General features: G+C 41.0%; 1 protein-coding gene across 1 annotated transcript; it reads right to left on the bottom strand.

The window, feature by feature from the left end:
• Nucleotides 1-456: 456 nt before the first annotated feature.
• SLC38A4 (solute carrier family 38 member 4) lies at nucleotides 457-17897 on the bottom strand. Its single transcript, XM_084264440.1, has 15 exons — nucleotides 17763-17897; nucleotides 16809-16899; nucleotides 15443-15558; nucleotides 12468-12541; nucleotides 12252-12344; nucleotides 10539-10620; nucleotides 10364-10446; nucleotides 10207-10265; nucleotides 9549-9827; nucleotides 9352-9431; nucleotides 8099-8199; nucleotides 6979-7103; nucleotides 4161-4305; nucleotides 3170-3267; nucleotides 457-1767 (listed from the first exon to the last, which is right to left on the bottom strand). The coding sequence occupies exons 1-15, from the start codon at nucleotides 17879-17881 to the stop codon at nucleotides 1666-1668; spliced, it is 1647 nt and encodes a 548-aa protein (XP_084120566.1). The 5' UTR covers nucleotides 17882-17897; the 3' UTR covers nucleotides 457-1665.
• Between the last annotated feature and the right edge of the window lie 838 nt (nucleotides 17898-18735).

Genomic DNA, 18735 nt, shown 5'->3' with positions numbered 1-18735 from the left:
CTGCCCTGGCACAGCTTTGTGCCATTTCCCCTTGTCCTATCACCTGTCACTTGGCTGAAGAGACCATCGGCCACCCCTCTACAACCTCCCTTCAGGTAGTTGTAGGTGGTGGTAAGGTCTCCCCTCAGCCTTCTCTTCTCCAGGCTAAACATCCCCAGCTCCCTCAGCCACTCCTCGTATGTTTTGCCCTCCAGCCCCTTCACCAGCCTCCTTGCCCTTCTCTGGACTCGCTTGAGGAAGGGCATACCACAGAACTTAACCTTTTACTTTTTTCCCCTGCCTTGCCCTGCTGCATAGCATGATATACTTGAGATTGTCAGTAGCATCTTTTCCTTTGCATAGCTTAATTATGTATGTTGTGGAATGCTAGCATATGCATAGTCAAGCTAAGGTACAGCAACAAAGCAAGGCACCCAAATTTGTGGTTTACAATGGTAATACAGAACTTTGAGGCACTTATTAAAAATTCTCAACATCTTGCAATTTATTGTAATGTAAGTAGTAAACATCTGAATGTGTTTTTACACAGGTAACAGGGCTTGCTACAGGTATGTTTCAAACACTGCTGAATAAAAATGAACCTTTTACAAATCCACCAATCCAATGAGTTTTCTTCAAAACAATATTAAATGTGTGGCTATGAAAACAGAGTGACACATAAAAAAAAATAAAAATTCCAAAATCATTTACCACAAGGTAACATTTTTATAACTAGAGAAAAAAATTATGTACATAAATACATACATTTTTTATATATAGCAAATTACAGTTTCCCGCGCTGAACATTTATCAAATACACAAGTACTGAACAATACTGGATAGGGTGCATTGTCACACCTTGTGGTCTCCTTAAATTCCTTTGAGAATGGAAGACAAGTTTCTATGGAGGATACAACTTGTTCAGTGATGCAAGCTCACACGAGAATTAAAGAAGTAAAGAAAAGAAAACAAACCAAACCCCACAGCTGAAATGCCTGAGAATTCCAGCACAGGCACCTTTAAGAACAAAACACAAATGCTGTACTGTTCTTCAACCACACGCCCTGGCACTGAGTCTTCTGGGCCAGAGAGCTTTATTCTATATGACAGTGGATACCTGTCAAAGGTTATGAATTTGGGAAACAGATCTGATGCTCAGCTTTGTCCACTGGTTTGTGAAAGCTGTCGCCTTTCTGATAGACAGATTGGTAAGGAGCAGTAACCTTCCAGATCCCCTACAGAAACTATACCCTTTCTCTTGGGCTGGGCAGCCACTCCCATGAGATTCAGCTAGAAAACAAGGCACTTTTTGGTTTTCTGGCCTTTACCTTTCCAGGGCTCTAGGAACTGTGTTATTAGGATGATGGGAGAGGTTGGGAAGAATGACACCAAGTTATTTTTGAGGAATATGTACAGAGTTATTTTGGTTTTGAAAAGAGAAAGCATCCATACCACACATTTCATTTAACCTGGGCAGAGATGCCAAGCTCAGGTTCCTAACACATAAATAACAATCCTTAGTGAAAAGGATGATGTAGACTCCATTGGGTTCTAGGGACCTTACTAGAAACTGTCTTCAAAATACTGCAGTTACTAGCTAGGAATGACAGTCCCATTTAGGTGTCCTTTGGAGCACACAGCACAAATATTTACGGTATAAAAAGCACTCAGTCATCTCCACAGTAGTTAGTGATGTCTGGAACTCGCAGAATTGTAGATCCAGTCCATTACAATAAGAGTCATACTCACAATCATGAAGATAATGCCAACTATGAGAAAAATTAGAGCCTGCAATTGGAAAATGAAATTTTATTAACAAACCAAATGACCAAGCAGACAAGTTCCCAGACTGTTCCATTGGAACTGTGTTTATATAACACCCAGGCCCTGAGTTTGGGTCATTCTCTGTGGCCCAAATAATGTCATGCAGGACTACATGAATCAAAGTTAGTCTTATTTCTGTCCAAGAGAGCCAGGCTTTACAAGACTAGCCCTGAACCGCTCCCCTCCCTTCTTCCCCCCCTTAGTTAATATGAACAATAATACAAAGTATAGCAGAGGAACATTTTTATTCTTTAAACCTGAGCAATTTTCAATGAATTATCATTGTGTCTGATATCAAGAACACCTTCAGAATGAATCCTCTTCATCCTTATTATACAAACAGATAAGCCCATATCTCTTCTCTGAAGGCACTTCTGTGTATATTCAAGTGGTTCAGATGCTTATATTCCCATTTCACTTTAGTTGGGCTTTAGTTTATCATAATCTGTCCACACTTAACAATATTCTGCCTCACAACACAAAGATGAATATTGTATGTGATCTCAGTGCAGGGTGTGAAATTCTAGATGTGCCTGACACACAGCAACATGAAGAATGAACAAAGAGACATGAACAAATATTCACAGTCTCTCTCTAATAACAGCTCCAAAAGTAATCCTCAGAAATCATTTCATGATAAAACCCCTGTTTTTATATACTTGCAATATGTATTGGTTGAACTTCCATGTTTTTTGTGAATGTGTATATAAATTTATATGTGTACATCTGTTTACATTATGAACAGGCAGATCTATTTCATCAATACTTTTCTGATTAAAGCACATCTCCTTGGTGGTATTGATGAACATACAAATAGATAGCTGTTGATGTTCAGGAGGAAAGGTACTGCTGTGGCAGTCCAGCACAACTTGTAAATACATGCTGTGTATAAATGATAGACCTTATATAAGTCTCCTGTAGTGGTATGAATCTGTCTCAGTGAGGAAGTCACTGTTACTTAATTGTCTCTGCAGTCCAACTTCCTTCTTAACCTTGACCTCAAATCTTCCTGCTAATCCACAGCTGTCCTTCTAATATGAACCAACAGTTCCTTACACACTGTCTTGGTGTTAACTAGAGCTTAGATTGGATTAAATAAATGCCTTTTTCTCATGATTTAAGGCACACTTTAACCTAGACACTTACTGCTGTGTATGAGTAGCAGTAGGGCCCTAAAGGCTTTGGCTTGTGAAGCCTGGTTCTTCACATTAAGGTGAATCACACTGTCAGACCTGTATTTTGAGTGAGACTCTACCATTTGTGATCATCTACCAGGTGTTGCAAGCCAAAGGGCCAAGTGTTTGCGACCAGCGGAAAGCACCCACCCTCCCATCCTTCCTTTTGCAATTGCTGCCAGCTCCCTTACCCCAATCTTCTGGGGAGACCTCAGGGGCTCCTTCTCAACAAGGCGCAGGTAGAAGGCAGAAGGGAGGATGAAAATCAGCATCGTTGCCGAAGAGGCACCTGGAAGACAAAACAGAGCTGAGTACTGGCTTGTCTGACATAAACAACATGGTCCTCCCACCAAGGAGAGCATCCGAGGAGGCAGCTTTCTCTGTGGACATCCATGCTGTAGAGCTGTAGATGTCCAAATACTTATTTGAGTGCTCAGGGCCTCATTGCTGAGAGGAGTTTTTCAAAGCAATGTGTGGTTGCCTGTGGTATGGATGGCTGCATGCGAACTGATCAAGCGGGAACAACAGGCACTCCCTAGGATGTGGTGACCCTGGAAACCGGGTGTAGAAAACAGGGCAGGTGAGCTGTGCCCTGGGAGTACTTACTCCTCTCCTCTCAGCATGGTAGCCCAGGTATAAAAGCCAAAGGAGGTGCAAAACGATTGCTTGCATGGTGTATAAAATGTGAAAAGGGCAGAAGCTCCATGGAGGAATCTCTCTCAAGGGCATCTGTACCCAATTTGATCAGAAACCAAAATGGAACAGAATAAAGAGGTAGGGAGATAGGAAAGAATGTCAAAGTAAATGTATCACTTATCTTGTTTTTAACATCGCAGTTGGGAAGTCAATACATTTTATCCAGGCTGTAGATGCCTGAAAACCAAAGGTGATTTCCCTTTCCCCTATAAACACTGAAAGTCCTTTTGTCAAAATGAGAGCTCCTCACCAGCTATAATACTGGGATTATTGGGTTCCTTGTGCCTCATTCAAGGTAATGATGGAGTTGGGTAATGTTTAGCTTTGTCTGTCAGCTGTTTGGGATTTTTCATTTGCCTTTTAGCTTTAATCTGTGTTTATATTGCTCTACTGTAAGACCCAAACTGAGACTGTCATTCAATCCATGAAAGTAAATATGTTGTGAAAAGGAATATAAAGTAGCCAAAAAGTATTTATAAAACCTACCAATAAATCCAAAGATGTCTTTAATAGTTGGGACAAAAATTACAAGCAGGTTATTAAAAGCAAGAATTACTGCTGCAATCAGGAAATGTCTTATCCAGCTGAAAGGCCTTTTGGGAAACAGCAACGCGCTGATAGATGAACGGATCTGTAAGACAAAAAACAGCAGGGAAAGTAAAACAGCATTTAATTTGTCTTTGCTTTTCACTTTTGTGAATGATCTATGCTAGTTACTTTTGCTGTGGGAAATTGTGACTGAAGAAATGTGTTTTCAGTCTTTGATTCCCCTAATGTAATCTCACTCTGATGTAGGTTTTTGAGAACTGGATTCACAGTTTGATGCAGAAACTCAAATATTTGCAGTGTAGAAGAAAGTCAAGTAAATAGGGTGTAAAATCAGAGGTATGAAATCTGTTCACCTGAAAGATGCTAATATCAGCAAAAAACCCCCAAAAACAACTAAGAAACCCCCCACTATGAATACTAATCAGCAGGCAAAAAAAAAATACAAGGGTGAAATATGAGTAGCTGTATTTCTGAACCTGATCCTTCTGAAAATCCCAGAGGAGTTCTGTCATTTACTTTTATGAGAGAAGGAGCAAGCTGTTGTTTTGCTTCCACTAAATATATATATGTATTGCTCTCAAAATAAAACCGTATTTTTCAGCACCATGTAGAAATTATAAGCCCAAGAGTTATTGCAGAAGGTGTCTTTTTCTCTGCTGACTTTCTCACAACACGGTGTTTTTTTGCTTTTTCATCAGGAAAGATGTTAAGTAGGAAAAAGGTCAACAGCAAATCCCTTTGGTGGCAGGAGATAATGTTACTCTCAAGTACCATGATTAACTTCAAAGGTTCAAAATGCAGAAGTTGAGTACAAATGTTTTTACATTGAAAAAAAAGCTCAACATCCAACCTCTAGTTGGTTGTTTTAAAATAATGGACAACTGTTTCTGGAGTTTGGCAATTCAATATACACATGAAGTGTTGTCAGAATGGGAGCTTATTGTTTGAAAATGCAGCCTGAATTTTGGATTTTGTTTTTTTCAGGCTGATGCAAGCCAATATTAGGAAAGGAGAGACAGATTGCAAAAATTTTGTCCATTCCCTGAGTTGATGTAAAACAGCTTTATTCCACCAAAGAGCTGCTGCCTACATTCCTGTTCGCTTACTGTCAGCATCTTGGGCTTTATTCCTGCTGTGGCATTCTCCTTAAAATGAAGCTAACAAAATGAAGTTTTACTGTGATATCTACATGTAGTTTTATTTTTTAGCAATACAATGATTTCTTTCTTTTGTTATTTTTTTAAAGAATATACTCTGACTACCTTAAGAAAATACAAATGTAGTAGAGAATAAAAAATGTAGTTGATGCGCCTATGTTGCTTATTGGGAGTAATTAGATCTGCTGAGCTGGCTGTCCTGATTCGCCATATAAAATTGTTTGATATGCTGGCTTATGAACAAATGCTATTTTCTTGGGAGTTCTTTCAACAGAGCAGTTAGTGCTGGGGTATGTAACTGCTAAGCCTTTGCACACTATTCATGTATAAAAATGGATATACAGAAAGCTAAAAATGCAAAATGCTACCTCTGACAAATAGAGGATTTTTTGCAATGCCCTTAGCTTGTTTTCCCATCCAGAATGATCAGTTAATTAAAAGTAATTTAAGCATTTAGTCTCTGATTTAAACATGGCATTTAAGGCAGAGCACCAGAGCTCTCTGGGCCAGACGAACTGTTCGCTGGGTGCTTTATACCAGCGTTATTTTTTCTTTTTTTTGTGTGTGTGTGTGTATTGTTGTAGACAACCTTGAATGCTGATCACCACTCTTAGGCATTTGTCAGCAAGCCTGGAAACAGTACCTACGCAGAGCTCGTGTTTGCATCCAGGACAACGGAGCAACAGGACCCCGGGGTTACCACTCTCATCAGATGAGAACACCACGGTGTGACGCAGATTGCTGGGAGCCTGCCGGCAGTGTGATGCTGGGTTTGTATGTGCCATGCAAATAGCATGCCAGCTTCCCAAAACTCCATGACAGGGATCAACTATTTTCTGTCCTGCTGCATAAGCAGCTCAGGGAAGGCATGAGGGACAGCCCCGTACGTTCAGGAGCTTGGAGGTCTGCTCTTCATGTGGGGATTGATCCCCAGAGAAGGTCAGTTCCTCTGCAGAGCAAGTTTATTCAGCTGAGCCTTTCTGTCTCTGCTACTGTGGACATCGTGTTTTACCCTGTGAACATCATGTTAAAGCTCCAAACTCTGCTCGGGCATCTGTCTGTGTCTGAGTCTTGACTGCCTCAGTTTTCTGGCACTTAGCTTCCTCCCCTGCCCACAGACCTGAGTGTGTAAGGTGTGCAGAGGGGCTCTGTGTCATTACGGTGGCAGCCAGGTCTGGCAGTCCTGCACAGTGTGTAGCCTCAGCAGCACGTGCCTGACTTGAGTTTGGGTGCTACAGTCAGTGCCTCTGTCTGTGCTAGGAAATCTTGTAAGTGGTTTCGGTATATCCCCAAGTCTGCAGTACTGCTGCTCTGATAAATATAGTACAGAGAAAGCCAGAGAGAGACAGGGCAGTTGTTCCTAATTTAGTCCTGATTTATTTATAAAGACTCATTTACTTCAGTCTTTGAAAGTTTGCAGCACTAACTACCTTGGGTCCTTGTTCTAGTCAAACTGTGTATGAGAAAACAGACTCTCCCAAATAAAAAAACCCTCAGGCTTATTTTTCTTCAGTGTTTAAGGCAGCCTGTGCTGAGTACATACAGTCAGTGTATACAGGATTTCAGCTGATTTCACCTTCGGCAGCTGTGTTACTTACAGGGAAAAGGACAAGGGGCACGGTCAGGGTTACAGCCACCAGCACTGCCAGGCGAACTGACAGCAAGAGGGTATCAAAGGTGTACACTTTAGTGTATGTATGAAGTAGTTCATCTTCAACTTCCCCTGTGGAGAGGAAACAGAAAGGAGTTAAATCACTTAAGCAATATCTGCACATGCAAAAGGATCTTTATACTGCAGGCAGATAAGATTAGCTTTGGCCCATCTGCTGTCACCAGATACGTGTCATGGGCTAGGCACGAAGGAGGAATTTTCCTAGCATGACCGATACAAGTGCATCATTCAGAGACGATGAGAGTAATACGGCTCTGAGGTGATGCTTTGTACTCCAGTATCTCAAATGACTTTCTCAAAGTCATTAAGTGGATGTGGAACCTGAGGTAAAAATAATTTCTCTGATATGAAATAGGAAACAACTCAGTGAACTGGGAACAGCTCCCATCGACCTCTACCCGGGTGTCCCAGCTCCCAGGCAGAGCCTTCTTGCCCGGGTGATAGAGAGCAGATTGTGCTGTGTCATTCACTTCTCTGCTGTAACAGAGGAACTAACGAGGTAAACAGAGGTGCCGTTTGCATAAAATGGTGTGCTAATACAGGGGCTACTCTGTTTACCTACCGGTTAGCAAAGCTTATCCATATTTTTTTTACACTAGAATGAGTTGCACCTGTTTTTCAGCATAGGTGAAGCTGAATTAGTGGCGTCAGAGCCTGGGTTCATAGCACTTAATAGTGTCATGTAAAACTGTTGAGCACTAGTGTATTTTTAGTACAGTCACTCTTGGCCTTTGACAAGAGCCAAGTTTACAGCAGGTTGTAGTCTGAGTTCACAAAACCAAGAGATACACAACTGGTTTCCCGAGAAGGTGCCTCTGAGTCTCTCACAGGTGAGGGACTTGTGGCCCAACAGCTTAAGCAGTCCCTTAGTCATTTTCAGCTTATTAAGTTCCGCTGCTTATCCATGTATTATATTTGAATAATGCTTATACCTGAATTCAAGTCCACAGAAAAGACAAGAACATTTGGGCCTCAGTGTGATGGATCCATCTCACCTGCTTTAAAATGAGTGGGAAAGTTCTGCAGAGAGCAGGGCTTTGACCTACCATAGAAGGTAAGGTATCCAAAGAGGGCAGCCAGGAGGTACATAATAAGCATGCCAGTGATGGAGATATTTGAGACATTTTGCATCCTCTTTCGGGAACGACTGAAGTAGGGGAGAGAGAGAGAGAGAAACAGTGCTATTCTTATGAAGCCTCCATTTGTACAAGAAGTACCCTGAAGAATCTTAGCTCTACTGACATTTCCTCACCAGCTAGTAAATTCACAGCAACTGTACTAGTTTTATGGAGCTCTTTAGTTGAAGCTTTGCAACTCTGTGCAGAACAGCACACACATATAAAGGTGTATTGAAACTCCATTTCTACTGCTTATTTAGTGAAAACATACAAAAGTGCTGCTTTATTTTACCTATCTTTATTTCTAGACTATGAATCTTAAATAGTATATTTTAAATTAAAAAAAAAGGAGTGTATAAAATTACAGGGCTGATAATAATAATTGTCAAGAGCTTTCAGTCAACTATATGTACCCTTATACAGAGTGATATACATTTATACCCTTGAACACACCCTTATAACTACACAGGGCTGTTCTGCACACTCAAGAACCCCCTTCAGGTCAAATCCTTTCTTTAGAAATCCTCTGGTTAAAGATTTGGTGTAAGAAAATCTTCAGCATATAGGACCTGTCAGCAGGTTCCCCCATCATCTGAGAATTTGTATTTCTTCTGAGGTTAAACCTTCTGAAATAGGAGGTACCGGGTCTGGGCCTCCATGAGTTTTGCAGCATAACCTCCTGCAATGTAATTCTTCCTGTTGAACAAGTGCAACTGTCAACTCTGTGCTGATTTAAGCAGGTGTATTTGAGTTTTGATACTTGGTAAGCAAAATAGTCTGGGTTAAGGGCCTGTGTAAGTCACCCAAACCAATGGCATCCCAAGAAACTTTAAGGGTAAGCAGCAGCTGACCCAGACACAGAACTCATTAAGATTATTTTTAGAAACCAGAATTATCTGTTTCAGTACAACAAGTTCCCCAGTATATTTCAAATCATTTGAAGGACTGTCCAGACTCCTCCTTTCTAAGTAAGTATCGATCAATGCAGCTGCCTCAACAGTGGTTCTTTGTCACTAGTATCTGACTATTAGTCCAAAGCAAAGCCAGTATCTGCTTACTATGGAAAGCAATATATCATTAGCTGATGGGTATCTACACACCAGCAATCAAGGCAGAACACGTAGAAAGTGATCTCTAACTATGGTTAACTGGAAGTATGGGACAAAATTTAAGAACCTTACTCTTTCAGTTCACTGTATATTGGTAGCACCTCAGGGTGGCATACGAATGCAAATGCCAGGATGGGAATTGCATAGGCAGTCTGTAAAATAAAGCTCCCATTAGTAAGAACGGTCACTGTATACCTCTGACTTTTGGCAGGCAGCAGTTTAGCTGTGGTACAAATGGCTAAAGACAATTTCTACAGAATCGCCCTTACCCGTGAGTTGAATACAAAGTATTTTGGCTGACACAAGTCACTACTGTCGCTGTGTGCTTCATACTCTACACCACTTTTGGGGGAGGTATCTTTTGGCTCCTCAAGGCCCGGCAAGTGCCCAGCTGTGTTGTCCATCATGAAATTCACACCAGAACTGAGAGACTCATTTGGTAACATAACCAGGTGCATTGGCACTGTGTTGTTGGCAGCGGTCCAGTTTGCAACCCCATGGTCCATGATGGGGAGAGGACATGGTATTTGGGATTTCTTGAAGATTACCTACAAAAAGTAGACAATGTCATCAATAGAGTACCACCATAGGAGATATACACACCCGTGATGCGCCAACAGAAATTTAAACAGGCACACAGACAAGAGAGAGGCCAGACTTGGAGCACGAAACCAATTTATATATGTTTCTCCAGCAATTATGTGTTGTTACTCTGCCTCTGCTGTTCTGCTTTTTTTTTTTTTTTTTAATTCTCAAGTGTTCTTTAAGCTGATCACTTTCATTCTGGCTTTGTTCAGAAACAGGCTTGTTGAGTTGATTCACTAGCAGATGAATTCACGTTAAATTGTTATGTTAAGAAATATAACAGCATTGCACAGTTTACAGGCTCTGTGTTTGCTTAGAGACAATACCCAAATAGTCACCTACCACACTGACAAAGAAAACCATACAGGTCAGTGAAAACCCACTCGTATAACCAAGATAACCTGTGAGGCAAGGAAAAAAAAAAGAGCAGTTCAGCTTCATATAAATTCACAGTTGCAATAGAAATAAGAAATGAGGTGAACTGGGGCATTAATCTTACCTAAACTCTTTAGAAGGGAGAGGGGAAGAATAATCCCAACTGTTACAAGTATGACGAGGTAGTTCCCATTTAGGTACCATTCTCTAAAGAGGATGAATAAAAAATAAAAATTGTTATCATTGATATCAAAGTGGAAAAATTTCATCTGAGGTTCAGGTTGAACAAAGGTACCTACCCAGAACTCTCTTCAAGTTTCATAAATGCTCTGATCACTTCCGGGAGTTCATATTTAATAATAAAGAGGTAGCTTGACATTGCTGAAACAAACAAACAAACACCTTCAGAGAAAACAATTTAGTCCCAACAAAAATATATTTTAACCCCTCCCACACACCTTGATGCTGCATGAAAACCATACTATTTGGGAAAATCAGTTTTTGCTAAAATAAGAACATGAGTTTTGTTCAAATAACAATGTCACTGAATAGATTGTATATTCCCTAGACGGTGTTATGAGCATGCCCTGAATGACATCTAGCATTCAGTATTAGAATACAATACAGTTAATACTGAATAAACAATATGCTCAAATAATTTTCTTTTTTTCTTTTATTTTGTTTTTCTGTTGCAAATGTTGGTTTTCTGATGGACACTGCCCATCCACATTCCCTCGTAACTTTTGTTACTGCCTCTAAATCTCTTAATCTACCTTATCCCTTCTATATTCAGTTTCTTTCTTCTAATACTCTACCCCATAAAAAAACAAACAAAAACCCCTCAGGATATCAAATTATCAGGATTCATGATGGAAGGGTGGACTTCTATACTTCTCATTTAAATGTATTGCCAGAAGACCTGTTTTTTTCAGTTATTTTATATTGGCCATGGAAAGGTCTCTAGAAACCTGTGGATCAATCTAGACAAGTAGTTGAAAACCACCGGACTGGAGAAACAACTAATCCTTTCTAACAGGGAAACATACTTTCTGAATTCAACCACATTTGATATCCAGGCTTGAGGAAGGAAAAGATGATGATGGAATAGTATCTTTTATGAACAAAATAAAAAGTCTCTTGCAGTAGAGAGATGTGAACCACTTCTGGGTAGCAAAGTTGTCAACGGTGATTTGCAAGTCATACCAAGTTCCAAGCAAGAGAGAACAAAAAAATCTACATACGTTTAATTTACCAACGATGCATTTAATTTGTATTTCAATTACCTCTCTCTAAGAATTACAGACAAAATTACAAACTCCCTGAGCTTTCATATATGGTGTTCTCCAGTCCCCTAAATGGCTTCTTCCAGGTTAGTAAAGGGAAATAAACTTTGTTGCATGAGGGTGCACAGCTACCCCTACTTCTTATATCAGTAAGTAAACAGTCTCCTGAGATGATGGAGGTTTCTTGATAGATGTTTTACAGGAAGTATCTGTGTGGATCAATACTTCAAATAATAACTCAAACACTCAACATCTTAGAGAGATCACAACCTTGTCATTTGATCACTCTCCTTGGCATTTCAAGGAGAGAATTCAGCTGGAAAATGAAGTACTGAAGAGCATTTATTTTGTGTAGAATTCAGAACCATGTGCTTTTCCTTTCAGGTGGTATTTATCTTTCCTAAGTCGAAGCAGATGGTATCTAGTCTAAGCTGTACTCAATTAACGTCCAACTCCTTGAGGACAGTCAGCCAAGCCATTTTAGCCATCATTGAAGGCTCTTCACTGGTCATGGAGAGATCCCAGGCAAGAAGCTCTCACTGGACACCGAAGTGTCAGATAGCTGAAGCAAGGCAAGATAAATTCTTCCTGTCCTTATTACAACACAATGTATACTGTGCCTGCTTACCTCTCATGTCTTTTAGTCCAACAAAGAAGAGAAAGCACTTACAGTCTGCAGAAAAGCATCAGAAGTTATAAAATGTTTTTCTGAAAACTCTTGCCCCTTACCTCCAATGTTCTGCATTGTAACTGAAATGAAAACACCACACTTCCCAGGCCATCCAAATGCCTTTTCTCCCAGCTTTTCATATATTAGTGATCCTGAAAGTAAACCAAAAGAGAGACATGGGCGACTGTGTTGGACACACTTGATGAGTTGCTTTTCAAGGTAAAACACACACATGCAGTAGGGACTCTAAGTCAGTCACAGCATGATCCTCATACCTCCTTCTTTTGATATCTTCAGTAAGAGGTGGACCGAGTAGAGTGACAGTATTGCTACGCTGAGCAGCAGAACTCTGCAAGACAAAGCAGAAATCAGAATCTCAAGCAGAACATCAGAGACACTCTGTTAATTTGAAAGTACAGTTGATCATTTTAATGAAATACAATGTGTAGATACTTCTCAGCAAGTTTGTGCTTTGGACTGTCAGTGCAAAATGCAGAGAGATCTGTGGTCTCTTACCTATTCACTAGTGTCTCATTTTAGTATGTCTCCTTACACAGAGATGCCAAAAAACCCCCTCAACCCAAACCATGGTTGTGACCACTTCATTGGCAGCTCCTGGCTAGTCACTGCTTTTGACTTCTGCTATGTCATTGTGAAGTCGTGAAATTTAAGCTTGAGATGCCCCCTTTGCAAAGTACATTAGGAATCTCACATAATGCTAAAGTGTGGCATGACAGTAGAAAACCTTGGGGTACTTGCAGCGTACTCTTCTAGCCTAGTCTGCTTGAAGGTACTGGTGCCTGAATTTGTTAATGCTGATTACTGCCATGTTCTTTCCACACAACATTTGCATCCTATGATTTCAGCTATTTGCCTCTTGCAAAATGCTGGTGAAAAATGTAGCTTTGTATGACATTTTCAGGGCACAACACTGTGGGCAGCATGTCTTATTATCATAACTGTTGTGCCATCAGCCTGCACAGTGCTGGTGCAGAAGGGGATGCGATGATGACATGACAGAGGTAAGAAATACAGATGTGCCTCACTCCATGCCTGAACAGGGAGTTGTGCCCACACCTTTTACTCCACTGAACACTTGGTTTGTTATAGATATGGGAGACACTGAGAGTCAAATTTGTAAATGTATTACAGTCTAAGAGGAGCCATAGGCCCTGGGGCCAGGTGATGGGCACCAGACCACCACAGTTTTTCTCAAGTTTATTTCTCCAAGAGAGATAGACAGCTGCAAACTTCATGTAAACAGGGTCGTCTTTCATGCTTTGGGCTCATGCAATATGGTAAAAGGAGATCCTGTCTGAGGTTGCATTGCATCCAGCCAAGATGGCATCTATCTTGATCAGGGGCACCCATGCAATTGCTGTTCAGAGATGTAGTCTCTGTGTCCTGATACATGTGGCAAAAGCCATCCTGTTTGCACTTGCTAAATCATGCCAGACAGCAGAAATGGTGCTCCAGTACGTGTTCTATGCCATTGCAAACCTTCCCCTTGGGAGAGGAGGATGTAATGGGCACTTCTGGAGAGCTTCTGAGCTTTAGGATCCTTTTTTTTGCCTTCACCCTGTAGAAAAGGGCAACTGGGCAACACAAGAACAGTAAAATACAAAAATTTAAACAATGCAAACAGCATTGTCTAAATCAGAATGATTGTCCAGGAGTTTCCATTTAGTAGGTGGGGATTTTTTCTGTCCCAATAACGTGAATGTCATGATTTGTGAAAACAGAAGAACCTCTGGCAAATGGATACATGCCATGGGGGTAACAATATCCCTGCACAATTCTGTGCTTTTAAATAGAAGTCCTTCTTGTATCAGAAGGGAGAATGTTCTCATGCAGAAAGTATGGAAATAGAACAGAAAAGAAAATGAGCTGTGGAGTGGAGACGTCTTTTGATTTTGCTGGTTAGGACTCCACAGGGTTGCTTTAGCATCGCTTCCTGCTTTAGCACTGCCAACAAACAGAGCTAATGTCATTAGGCTCAGATTTTTTAGCCACCTGTGTGAATGAACAGAGCCTGAAAAATAAACATATTACAAAGATCATGCTGTTTTCCCCTAGTGAGGCTTAATGTATGAGTTTTCTTTCCAGTGATTATTTATAGCTCAACTAGTTAGAACAAGTGCTCAGAGAAAGTTGGGGAAAAAAAAAAAAACCTACATTTTTCAGACCCTAACACAGTCAATTTTAGAAATGGGTTTCATTTTTGTATCTGCAAATTCTAGATCTAAGGCATTCGAGGAGTGCAAATGCTGGGACGTGCTTATCCAGGACAACATTTACATACCCAATTAATTTTCAGTTAAAAATTCTACTGGCAAAGAAGCAGGTGTTTCTTAGCAACTGGAAGCTACACGTAGCATTTCAAATGCTGTTTCTGTCATAGTGTCACAACCTCCAGAAGAAAGAAGCCATGTAGAGATAGCCATACAACCTGATTTAAAGCCTTGTTAGATTTCAGCACTGTAAAACAATGGCCTATTGTCATACGGTCATGCTTTATTCCAGTCTAATGGGGCAATTGAAATTAAGGCTTCAGTTAACAGTAGAACTAGCTATTAAAAAAAGAAACCCAACATATATATATATTTTTTTGGGGGGCGGAGGGGGGTACAGTCTCTCTACTTTTACAGAGTTAGGCATAGATTAAAAACCTTCACATGACTCTCTGTTACTGTCCATCAAATCCCACTTTGTATAGGTACCGTATGGCAACCGCTGCTGGCATATGTGCCCAGAGTAGAAATAGATCTGAGGGAACAACATTAAATCTGAATAAATCCGCAAATGCCTTTGCATACAAGGCATACTGCTATTTCAGACATATAGAATATTCTTCTTCCATGTCTACATAGTAATTAGAGAGTTGGGATGATGTAAATATATACTTTATGGGTGATTTATTGCACTTGTTGAATTCCCATACTGAACCAGCAAGATTGCTGTTGTTATTTTAGGACCAGTATACTGTTCTCCCTCTCTGTTTTTTGACTGCACAGTATCAATTCACAGTTGTGTTCCTAATACAAAACAGAGCTAAAATTAAAAAAAAAAAAAGAAAATGGTTTGTCAGCAGTGAACGGTTCCTTGTGGTGCAGCTGAAATGTTTTCATTACAGATGATCTTAGAAAACTTTTCAGCTAACAAAACAAGCTTAATGTACCTCTCTGACCTCAAAAGCTTTAGCTCCAGCTCACTCCTTACATTCTATTTGCTTTCCTTTCTATGTACTTACACGAAAAGGATAATTCCTGTGTTAGCCATAGCATAGGAGAGCCCTAAGATGCCACTGCCCATAATGGCATTGCTGAGGTTGAACGAGGACATTCCAAAGGAAGCTCTGCCCCGATGCTGTTGGGAGCAAGAACAGAAAACAGCAATTAATTTGCATTTTACTGACCGCACCTCACTAATTATCCTCATTACTGGTATTGATTCCTTGACCCTTAGAGGTGGAGTCTTTTCAAGGTTCCTGAGCTCACAGCTGCTGGCCATTCTAAAATTGTCTTTAATCCCCAAAGCCAGCTCTGAGGTGGGTGTTTGCTTTTTCTCATCCTCCCCTGGTCTCTCTGGGGAGGAAGGGTACATCCCCAACAAGTGACTGAGGTGACAGCCGCAGCTAGCTGTGTTGGCTGGCCTGAAGACCAATGCACGCTGATTTTTAATAGATTTCCCAATTATCAAATTAATAAATTTGGTTGTTTTTTAATATAAATCCAACAGATTTTTGTGTTTGGTCGGTTGGGTTTTTTTTGTTCTCCAAGTAGGATATGATTCTTTCCTTAGGGAGTTAAAAGGGTGTCTGGGGGAGTAAAGAAAGAAGTGCTGTGTGGCTCAGATTAGAGGTGGGAGAGTGGGAGAGGACAAAAAACTATGAAAGGGTGGTGGTGGTGTGTGAGAGAGTCACATCTGCCACAAAATGGATGGGAAGAGGGGCTATATGACTGAGTTTAACTTGTAATCACAGTTTTGTGGGGTTTTTGTTGTTTTGTTTTGTTTTGTTTGAACAATCCTAACAAAATCTGTAACACAGCCAATAAGCACAATGCCTTTTTTGCATCAAATTCAGGAAAAAAATTAAATCATAAGCAGACAGACACCCACAGCCACACCCCAGGAACCAGTGCCATGCTCCCAGTTGCAAATGGAGTTGCCTAAAAGTCATGCTAAGCATATAATATTCAGCACTGTAAAGCCAAAAAAGGAATATCCCTTCCCTAAAGGGTTGTGGATTCATTTACACAAGCACGCACACACACACTAAAGCCCAGCTCTACCTTGATGTAGGAGCAAGAAACTTTCTCTGAACCAAATCTACTGTCAGAAATATGGGTGCTGACATAGCCCTGGCTGAACATGTTGATAACAAAGGTGTTACCTGAGGAAGTTTTCCATTTACTTCTGAAGGAAAGACCTTGTATTACTTGCAAAACAACAGGAAGGGTTTGCTACACTAACTATTAAAACATGTGTTTACTCTTCCAAAGCCAAGATTATACTGATCAAGCTCCAGAGTAAATTTGTTTAATGAAACTTTTGGAAAAAGATTCAGGTCAGTAAGATTTACTTTCTTATTACCCTTAAAAAGGAATAAAACTTACATATTCTTCATTATATTCTTCCAATTTCTTTTTACCCAGGTATGTATTTGTAAGGAACTTCTGACTTTCTGCATCATCACTAGCAAATGGACTGAACACAAAGAAAAATGACAAGATTAGATAAGGCTTATGACACACATTATGTTCAAGCAGCACCTTTTGCCATTAGTGGAAATTCTACTTTTACATTGCAATGTATAGTTAAAAATCCTTCAGAAATGCCCTTCTTTTCTCCAGTAAGATGCTCATGTCCAATGGCATATTTAACAGACCTCTGCTGTGCCTTGGAATTTGGTTTCAAAACCAGCAATCTTTAAAATATACGTGATTGCAGATGTTGGAAAATAACAATTCCTTACTGCCAGCAATGTCCTAAAGCTGAGCACGTACTTCACATCTAAGGAACAAAGCGCCTTGCAACTTCCTTATTGGAGATCAGTTCTTGGGGGGGTGAGGGGGGGTGGTCAGCAATGCTGAAGTCTGTTTTTGAGATGTTTTTCCTCAGGCTGCCCCGATGCTGGTGCTATGGTGGGTCCTGCTGGAGATGCCTGAGTGTGGGCTGTCACCCGTGGGAGCACTCAGTGGCTATTCTCCACACCTTGCGCTGGAAAGTGTCCCCCCCTCACTGTGCTCAGGTTGCATTGCCCTGAGAGGGTGTTAATTTACATGTGTACTATCTGAGTGGAGGGGTTGGAGACTGCCAAGTGAGTGATCCGGGCTGGGAGCCTGCGAGGTCACTCCAGGCAGTGGTTGGCAAGGTGGGACCCGAGCTGCCCTGGCTGTTCTGGGCACACTGTCCACCAGGGAGCAGGGGGAAACGCTAGCTGAACAATCACACTAATTTCAATGTAATAACTAGGAAACGCTTTGAGTCCCAGAGGCTGTTAGTGAAACTTGCTTTTTGATTACGGCTTTCTAGTCTCAACAGATCAGCCTTCCCAGTCAACTGCTTACCTCGTAATTGCAGCCTTTTCCAAGTCAACCAGCTCTGGGTAGTTGTCTTCGAAGCTTTCCCCGCTATTGCTCTGATCATCGAGTTCGATGTTGACTTTTTGCAGCTCCATGCGATCCATTAGAGCGGTCAGCGCTTTCCAGCTCTCTCTCTCTCTCACACACACACACACACACACACACACACACAAACACACACTGGCTTCTTCAGGGTAAACAGCACCGCGCCGTCTGCCTGCGGGTCCTCTCTACCATGCGGGGACAGCCAGAACACTCTGTTCTGCAAACAAAACACAACAAAACTCATTAGATTTTTCCTCAAATTAGATAAACCAGTGTGAATCATTGGGGTTGTGTTTGTTCTTTGTAATAGCATTAAGAAGGGAAACCATTGCAGACTGGGAAAATTCTGGGCAACATAATGTCCCTTTATATGCCCAGCACTTGCCCCTCCTGCCTCCCTTGGAATGGTAAGGAGTGCAGGGACCATGGGATGCACAGTGGATGTCTGGCAAAATTACAAAGCCAGGCGAAGATTATTTCTTGACCTGCAGCTTTTGTACTTCCAAGGCATGGTGATGTAGATGTGCTTGTTGTTAGAAATGGAGCTTATCAGGGCTTTCCTATCACTGCTTCAGAACATACATACTCCCAGGAGAATGGTCAGTGTTTTGAATAATTTGCTATAAGGTTAATGTTGCCACAGATTCAAATGTTTTGAAGATTTGGCCCTTTCACCGGGACCTGACAGAGGTGAGCATCTCTGTATGGTCACTTCTTGGGTAATTACGATGTGCAATTCTGATATAGCAGTTTCTGGTGTTCAGTATATCTGTGTTTAATTCTTGTTTGTCCCGTGAATAGAAGCTCTGTCTCACACAGAGTTATCACATGGCTAGAAGAATGACTATCTTCACCCTTGCTAGAGAAATTCCTGCCTTTTAAACATCATACGAATAAACACGCAACCCTCTAT

This window comes from Gallinula chloropus (genome assembly GCF_964237585.1).
Source record: "Gallinula chloropus genome assembly, chromosome: 1".
In the NCBI taxonomy this organism is placed as follows: Eukaryota; Metazoa; Chordata; class Aves; order Gruiformes; family Rallidae; genus Gallinula; species Gallinula chloropus.
Note: the sequence above shows the minus strand (reverse complement) of the source record. Positions and strands in the feature narration are given on the sequence as shown.

What these genes read in the sequence shown, in the direction of transcription:
- SLC38A4 (XM_084264440.1), bottom strand. Translation starts at nt 17,881, where the DNA reads ATGGATCGCATGGAGCTGCAAAAAGTCAACATCGAACTCGATGATCAG. An exon ending in ACAGGAATTATCCTTTTCGT is followed by an intron (nt 12,542 to 15,442) that starts GTAAGTACATAG and finishes TTTGTCTTGCAG; the next exon opens with AGTTCTGCTGCTCAGCGTAG. An exon ending in TACAATGCAGAACATTGGAG is followed by an intron (nt 10,621 to 12,251) that starts GTAAGGGGCAAG and finishes TGTTTGTTTCAG; the next exon opens with CAATGTCAAGCTACCTCTTT.